Source organism: Capsicum annuum, chromosome 5 (assembly GCF_002878395.1).
Source record: "Capsicum annuum cultivar UCD-10X-F1 chromosome 5, UCD10Xv1.1, whole genome shotgun sequence".
Lineage (NCBI taxonomy): Eukaryota > Viridiplantae > Streptophyta > Magnoliopsida > Solanales > Solanaceae > Capsicum > Capsicum annuum.
Genome location: NC_061115.1, coordinates 1,308,259 through 1,317,171, shown reverse-complemented (window position 1 = coordinate 1,317,171; position 8,913 = coordinate 1,308,259). Strand labels below are relative to the sequence as shown.

The 8,913-nt window shown below is 30.3% G+C and overlaps 1 protein-coding gene across 1 annotated transcript; it reads right to left on the bottom strand.

Annotated features, from left to right (window-relative positions):
- Positions 1–42: 42 nt before the first annotated feature.
- On the bottom strand, positions 43–2,314 carry LOC107870057 (putative uncharacterized protein DDB_G0287457; the record flags this gene model as incomplete). The annotated part of the gene is given in 2 exon segments (XM_047412374.1): positions 43–174; positions 1,198–2,314. Coding segments are annotated over 2 exon segments (1,095 nt in total), but the record flags the coding sequence as incomplete, so codon positions are not given.
- Positions 2,315–8,913: the final 6,599 nt, after the last annotated feature.

Genomic DNA, 8,913 nt, shown 5'->3' with positions numbered 1-8,913 from the left:
TATATATATATAAACTTATAGCTATAAATAAATTAATCTAACCTGCATTGTAATGGAAGATTTGCATGGCCCAGAAAATTTGATTGGTTTGAGAAGATATTTCTTATTTTGGGACACCAAAAAGTTCACAACATTTGAAGATGAACAAACTTCTTTCCATGCTTTTTGAAAGGCCTGAAATTAAGATCATTTAATTTAATACGTTAATTAATTAAAAACCACAAAAATAAATAAAAAGAAACTAATCCCTCCATTTATCTTTATTTATCCACTATTGACTTGACACATGTCTTAATGAAACAATATATAATAGGGATAATTTTACTATATCACTTGCTGAATATAATAAACTTAATAGCAAGGATAACATAGACATAAAATGATAAATTATCTATTGATTTTCAAACTAGATAAATATTGTCGCACATTTTATTTTTTTTAGTATATTGAACAAGTAAAGATGGACGGAGGAAGTAATTAAGAAAAAAAAAACTAATTAAATTGTCTATGATGGTGTTAAAATTAATCGTAGAAGTAACTCCAATCTACACATATTCACCATAATTATACTTAATTAACTTAGAAGTACAACATCATCTTTTATTTTTCACCAAGAATGAGAAGTATAATTAATATATATACACACTAATAGCATAAAGAATTGTTATAGTATTAGCTAAATTTAAATTTTACCTCTTGTATCATGTTTTGCATGCTATTTTTCAAATAATTAATTTTATTCATTAGTTACTTATAATTATCTTTTAAGTGATTTGATAATATTGATATAAAAGTTAAACGATTTTAGAAAAAATGCTTCTCCAAGAATGTTACTTTTTTACGTTTAGAATTAGTTTAATTTTAAATTTCTCATTTTACGTTTAATGACATGCTCTTCCATATCTCTTAAAATATTACATAATCTTCGAAGTCTTCATTTGTTTCTTAAGCTGAACTTAATGAGACACTGCTACATAAATTGAAACATATGGGCAACATTACTTTTTTTTTTTTAAAATCATTAGTCACTACTGAAAATACGTGAATTTTTTTATTGAAAATAATTTCCTATGACTTCTCTCTGAAATTTTCATCAGAAATTCGCGTGTTTTTAGTAATAGTTTGAAAGAGAAATTAAATTATTATAATTATAAATATTCAATTTCTTTTATGGAATTTTAAGAAAATTAAACTTACATTTGTATCATCTATACTTCCATCACCTTGAGCTCCAAAGCTATCCACACTAATTGTTGCAACCTTAGCTTCTTCTTCATCTTCATGATGATCATCATCATCTTTCTCCAAATTCTTGAATCTATGAAATCTACTAATTATTTCAAGATTTTTGTCTTCGTGATCACGCTCTCCAGACTCCACATGTGGGATTAAACGATTTTTGTCCATGTCATTGTTGTCTTTGTGATAACGCTCTCCAGAATCCACTTGTGGGATTATACGTTTTTTCTCCATGTTGTTGTTGTCTTTGTGATCACGCGCTCCAGACTCCACTTGTGGGATTATACGATGTTTGTCCATGTCGTTGTTGTCTTCGTGATAACGCTCTCCAGACTCCACTTTTGGGATTATACGATGTTTGTCCATGTCCTTGTTGTCTTCGTGATAACGCTCTCCAGAATCCACTTTTGGGATTAAACGATGTTTGTCCATGTCGTTGTTGTCTTCGTGATCACGCTCTCCAGACTCCACTTGTGGAATTATACATTTTTTCTCCATGTTGTTGTTGTCTTCACGATCACGCTCCTCAGACTCCACGTGTGGGATTATATGATTTTTCTCCATGTTGTTGTTGTCTTCACGATCACGCTCCTCAGACTCCACGTGTGGGATTATACTGTTGTTGTCTTCGTGATCATGCTCTCCAGACTCCACGTGTGGGATTATACGAGGTATGTTATTATTGTTGTTGCCTTCATGACCAAGAATGGTGTTGAAATAATTTGAAGGATAAGCTTGAAAATCATAACCAAATTCCCTTTCAAGATTATTCAAATTGTGATGATGAACATAATGAATTTCACTTAATATATTATCATCATCATTATCAAGGAATTTAACACTATAGCTAGATGAAAGTGACATAATAATAATAATGATAAAAATGGTGAATAGAATGAAGAAATTTCTTGGAAGGGTCATGGTATATGTTTGTATGTTTTGTTGTGTAATATAATAATATGGTGTTGTCTTTTCTTTTTTTTTTTTGGTTGAAAAAAAGTGATAAAAATTATGAAGAAAAGTATGGGGGATAATTTATTAGTTAAAAGAAAAAAAGGGTATGAAAATAATGATATGATAAATTGAGGTGGGGAATTTATCTATTTATAGAATTTGGGGGTATGGTATATTTCTTGGACAATTTGGTGACTTCTTGCCTCCATACTTACTTAGGAAACAAGATTTGCAATAAAAATAAATAATTATATATATATATATATATATATTAAAGTTATAATTATTATTTCCTCGCTCATTTTTATTTTATGTAATCATATATATTGTCACCACTTAAATGCATGATATAGTCAGACCTCTCCATAATGTCATCTAATTATAACAATATTTTACTATAGCAACATTATACCTAGAGCAATAATAACGTTTATTATAGTGGTATGCTTTTTATAAAATTACCTCTTTATAATAGCATACTCAAATATTATGTAATAATATTTTATAAAATATATATTATGTACAAAATATATTAAAATACTTATGGTAATCATCATTAATGTCGCGCACAAAGTAAATTTCAAGTATGAATATCTAATTTAAAAGGAAAAAAATTGTATTTAGATGGTGCACATAGGTTATTTCTTAACTTCACGAGAAAAAACTACTAATGTTTGCCTTTTTCATATTCATGTTCTTTCTAGTTTTGAATACTTTTGTTTATAACAGTTAAATGAGATCTGAACATCAAATGTCAGTATACATTTATAACGGCACCTCACTGTAGCAGTCATGAAATCTTCAGACAAACACTGCCACTATAAAAAGGTTTGACTATACATATTATTTGCTTTGGTCCAACAGATGGACATTACAAATTTAATTCGAATCATATTATCTTCGAACTCAAAAGTGTGTGTATCATGTAAATTTGTGATAATAATTAATTATGTTAGTAATTGCATAGATAATAATTAACCATCTGATAAATAGTTAGACATTTGTCAAAATGTGGTCATTTTATGTAATAACCAATATTTTTATAGAAAAATTACATTTTTAATCCTTTAATTATTAATATTTTTTTAAAATTTTTATGATATTTGATTCACTACATTTAACCTCTATCATACAAGCTAGGTAATATATTTTATTGAAAAAAAAAAAAAAAAAAACTAAACAACACATGTTGCTTGTTGACCAAAAAAATAAAAACATGTTGCTTTTCCAATAAATAATTTCAAAGGATTGCAAAAAATTAAGATGTGTTACCTACTTGGGCGGCCATATTTTTTGTACTTGAAGAATAATCACTAAGATTATCCAAATTTTTATATCCAAAAAATTGATAAAATATCTGGCAAATTACCTAATATTGATAAAACCGTATTTTTGGCAACCTTAGTGCCTACGTGGACCTTTAGTATGTTGATTTATGGATGTGTCACGTAGGCACTAAAGTTGCCAAAAATATGATTTTATTTAGTCCAGGGGTGTAATAGGACTCTCCTAAAGTTCGGATGGGTCTCAGCAATTTCGAATATAGTTCAAGATGGAAACAGAGCATTCTCCCTTAAAAGAATAAAAAATAAGTCAAAAGCCTTTTAAAAGGGAATAAATACACTTCAACCAACTATTTTATCAATAATAGTCGAAGTATACACATTATATATGCTGTGTAATATTATGTATATGTAGTATAAAATATTTACTGCCTACACATTTTATACATATTTTGTAAATTAATTGACCAAATGATTCAGAGTTGTAATTATTTCAATAGTAATTATTAAAACAAAAAAAATAGGCAAGGTGGCTAAAAGAAAAACCATAAGCAATGTTTGATAAAATTTGTCTAAATTGGAATCATTATTGCTTGTTTTCTAAAAAATAAAAATGCATGAAGCTTCCATCAATAATGGGGCTGCTATAGTTTATTAATTTATTTTAAGAAAAAAATTTTAGTGATGGGCTTTGGAGTAAACACTTTAGATTTCAATGTCTACATTACAAATTCCATTTAAAATTCAACATTATTTTATCCTTTACTAATTGCATGGATATGTTTGGTCTTTTTCAACATTATTATTTTTTTTATAATAATTGTGGTGTCTGGACCGGCATGTGCGTTTCTCGACCAAATTTACGGGGTACTTATCACCTCGCACCAGCAATAGGTATCAGGTAACGTTGTCTACCAAAGCTAGAACAGATGGGAAGAATTTACTAGTGTTTGTCTTTGCTGAAAATTGAGCCGGAGACCTCATAGTGCTTATTCCAACTTCATCGAACCACTAGGTCACACCATCGGATGCTTTTTCAACATCATTATATTGAGAAGAGAAGTCTTAGACTAACGATAAAGTTGTATAGTATAATTATATAACTCGACTAAATCCACAGGATATCCGTCCCCTACACCAATAACAGGTATCAGGTAACGTTGTCTCCCAAAGTTAGAACAAATGGAAAGAAATCATCCTTATGCACACCTCGACTAAATCCACAAGATATCCGTCCACTCCCGCCAGCACAGGTATCAGGTAACGCTGTCCACCAAAGCGAGAATAGATGGGAAGATATATATGGTCGGAAATTGAACCTAAGACCTCATGTGGCGCTCATCTCAACTTCATTGAACTATTAGGTCACACCCTTGTGTGCTTTTTTCAACATTATTATATCGAGAGGAGGAGTCTTAGACTAACGATAAAGTCATATATTGTAATATATATAAAAATTACAGATTCGAGCTGTGAAATCAGTTGTACATTATCTACATTACAATTTCTTTGGAGTATGATTCATTTCTTGACCTTCAAGTGTTACAATTATAGGATTTTAGGTGTAAATTGTAATTAATGAAAAACAATCAACCTATTAATGACATATCAAATTTTGTGGATAGGAGCTTTTGATTAGTCCTACATAATTAGATTGCTTAAATAATCCTGCATATATATTAAATAATTATATATTTCCAAAATAAATATATATATATATATATATATATTTATTTATTTTATTGATAGACAAGAAGTTGTGGAGGTGCAAAAAAGGAAATTTGATTGAATATAACAACCTTAACTTGTTGGACTTTGACAAGTTAGTTAATTGGGTTAAAGTAATTAATAACTTGTAGAAAGTTAATTCACTTTAAGATTAGTAGTAGTTTACATTTATCTTCCATCAATTGTAGCCATGTAAATATTATTTAATTGATATTATAGAATTTTGTGAATTTGGATGGTGGTTTTTGTGGTAGATAAATCATAGACGGATCTAACTTCGCGATTTATGAGTTCACATAAATTCAATAACTATTTTTTTCATCACAATATATTCTAACGGGAGGTTTGTCACTAAAATTTGTCGCTAAATCCTTTTTCTTTATAGTGATGGTCAAATATTCGTACATAATTTATTGATAAATTCTAGTGACAAACCTCTCATTGCAATACATTTTGTTGAAAATATCGACAAGATATGTACATATCTCGTCAAAATGTTGTGGATTCCAAGAGGAATATAAAGTGTAGGACAATAGACGAAAATAAGAAAAAATAGTGGTTCAGATATATAATTTCTATAATAAAGGCTATAGGTGATAGATTGCGAGGTTTACGAAGAGTAAACTCCTCCAAATTTTTAGTTTTTGGTCTCTATTCACACGTAAACATCATATGCTTGTGCGAATAGCTACTGAAAAGGTGTATGACACGATGAAATATTGAAACTATGTCATTCTTGATGATGGTGATCGCCGATGAGAAGATAACTATCGCGTAGTATAATATATAGTTATAATATGTTTATGTTTTTTTCCCAAAGAATAAATTAAAGTATGTATCAATTTAAGCTATGATTATGGCATACTTGAGAATTAAACAAGTAGGATTTGCAAGTGGACCTATTGGGCCATACCATGTTCCAGCCCATTCTTTTCAATTGGATTGGGCCTAGTTGGGCCATTTTGGGCTGGATCATTTACCTTTAATTGAGGGAGATTTTTAGTATATATGAAATTTTTACTTGTAAAAATATGATGATTTTTAGCCCATCATTATATTTGTAAAGGGAAAAGACATCGTTTCCACCCTAAACTGTACAAGAAAAGTCTAAGCCGCACCTAAACTATCTAAGTGACCTATTACATACCTAAACTATATAAAAGTGATTTTTTTACCCCTTGTAAAGCATTATACCACTTGCATGTGGTGTGGTGTTGCACACGCGCCTGCCACGTCAACATAATTAAAAAAAAAAATCATAATTTTTTTTCTTTTAGGCATCGTTTCCACCCTAAATTATACCCGAAAAGTCGAAGCCACACCTAAACTATACTAGTGACCTATTACACACCTAAACTATAAAAAAATGAAACTATTTACACCCTAGATCTGACGTGGAAATAAAATTAAATTAAAAAGAAAAAAAGGCACGTCTAAAGCCAAAATTATTCTTTAAAATCCCCACCCCAGCACTCAGCCCCACACAGCTTCTCTCTCCTTCAATCCCATTTTTTTTTTTTTCTATTTCTCTCTCAATCTTCTTTCTTCTTCATTTTTTTGCAATTCACAACTACTGCTCCTTGTGGTTAACGAAAATGATTTTTCCATAGTAGTTTTTGTAGAGAAAAAGAGAAGTTGAATCGGCGTGTTGAAGTGAGAAGAAGGTTCACCGGACGCAGTCAAACTATTGCTTTCTAAATTCAATTCATCTTGTTGATATACTTTCAAATTAATCTGTTCTTGTACTTTTAAAATTCTCTACTCATCTCGTTAAAAATCATTGAAATTAAAAAATAAAGTCTATCAAAATTTTTTTTTGATGAAACTTGTAAAGATTGGAGAAAACTTATTGGAGAAAAAGAAGAAAAATATGACATTGAATTTGAATGAAGTTGTTGTTTGAGTGTATTGATTTTATATCAACAATAGGAGAAGAAGATGATTTTGGACATTGAAGAAATTGAAGAAAAAGAAGAAGAAGATGACATTGAATTTGAATGTAGTTGCTGCTTGGGTGTATTGATTTATATCATCTTCCCGTTAAGAATATGATCCCGTTAATTTTTTATTTTTTTTTTTTGTAATTGAAGAAAAAGAAGAAGATGGTTTTGGACATTAAAGAATTTATTGAAGAAAAAGAAGAAGAAGAAGAAGAAGAAGAAGAAGAAGAAGAAGAAGAAGAAGAAGAAGAAGAAGAAGAAGGAGGAGGTTTTGGACATTGAAGAATACCTGCACTTTCATGGTTTTGGACATTGAAGAAAAAAACATAATTATTTAAATAAAAAAAAATTATGAAGAAGAAAGAAAGAAAGAAAAAGAATTTAAATTAAAAAGAAGAAAGAAAAAAGAAGAATTTATGAAAATAATAAATTTATTATTTTTTTAGATGATGCTGACGTGGTGCTGATGTGGCGCTGACGTGGCAGCGCGTGTAAAACACCACACCACATGCAAGTAGTGTAATACCTGATAGGGTGTAAAAAGTATCACTTTTTTATAGTTAAGGTGTGTAATATGTCACTAGTATAGTTTAGGTGTGGCTTAGACTTTTCGGGTATAGTTTGGGATGAAAACGATGCCTTTTTCCTAATTTAAATATATGAACACACAAAAACCTTCACTTTTTGGATGAATTAACAACACACACTCACAAAAGAGAAAAGAGGGATTAAAACAGAAAAATCAAAGTCAAAAAAAAGTTGACAACTCAGGAATGGAGGAAACTGAACCAGTAGCCAACGAAGCCTTAGCAACGGCGGAGAAAAAAGAAACCTCCATTGAGAAAACCTCCGTTGATGTTGCTTGACTTACTTAAGAAGGGTCATTCAGAACCAGAAAGGAAGATTGGTACAGGAGTCCGTGCTTTCCAAATCCGATATCATCCAAAATTCAAGAGTTGCTGCTTCTTTGTTGTTAGGGAGGACGATTCTGTGGATGATTTTAGTTTTAGGAAGTGGGATTTCAAAGGCATTCTCGTCAAGTGTTTGATGAAGTGTGACAATTTTTTTTGAAATTTGCCCGTTTAAATAGCAAATTCAATTTGATTTTGTTCATGGTGAAATTGACATTGATTCGATGAAGATGGAGGATGGAGTGTGAAGAAATTGCTTATTTGGGAGTGGGGTGACGAAGAAGATGTGTTGGTTGGGGTGGAGTTGAATTTTTGGGGTAGGGGTGATGAAGAAGATGTTTCGATGAAGGTAGAGGAGAAGAAATTGCTTATTTGAGGGTGGGGTTGAAGTTTGGAGGTGGGAGTGATGAAGAAGATGTGTTGGTTGGGGTGGAGTTGAATTTTTGGGGTGGGGGTGATGAAGAAGAAGATGTTTGGGGGGGTGGGGGAGGGAAATATTTAATTTTAAATTATTTTTTTCGTTATTTTTTTATTTAGATGCGTCTTTTTTAATTTAAATAATTATATTTTTTCCACGTCAGAATTAGGGGGTAAAAATATCACTTTTAAGTAGTTTAGGTGTGTAATAGACCACTTAGATAGTTTAGGTGTGACTTAGACTTTTCTCGTATAGTTTAGGGTGGAAACGATGCATTTTCCCTATTTTGTAAATGTTACATAAATCCCAACCTTTTTGGAGTTAATTACTTTCTATCCCAAATTTTTAAAAAATTATTAAAAATCTCTGATTTAGTCCACATGAATACATCAAATTATTTTGAATACATTATTTTAATTTTATACGGATACGTCACATTC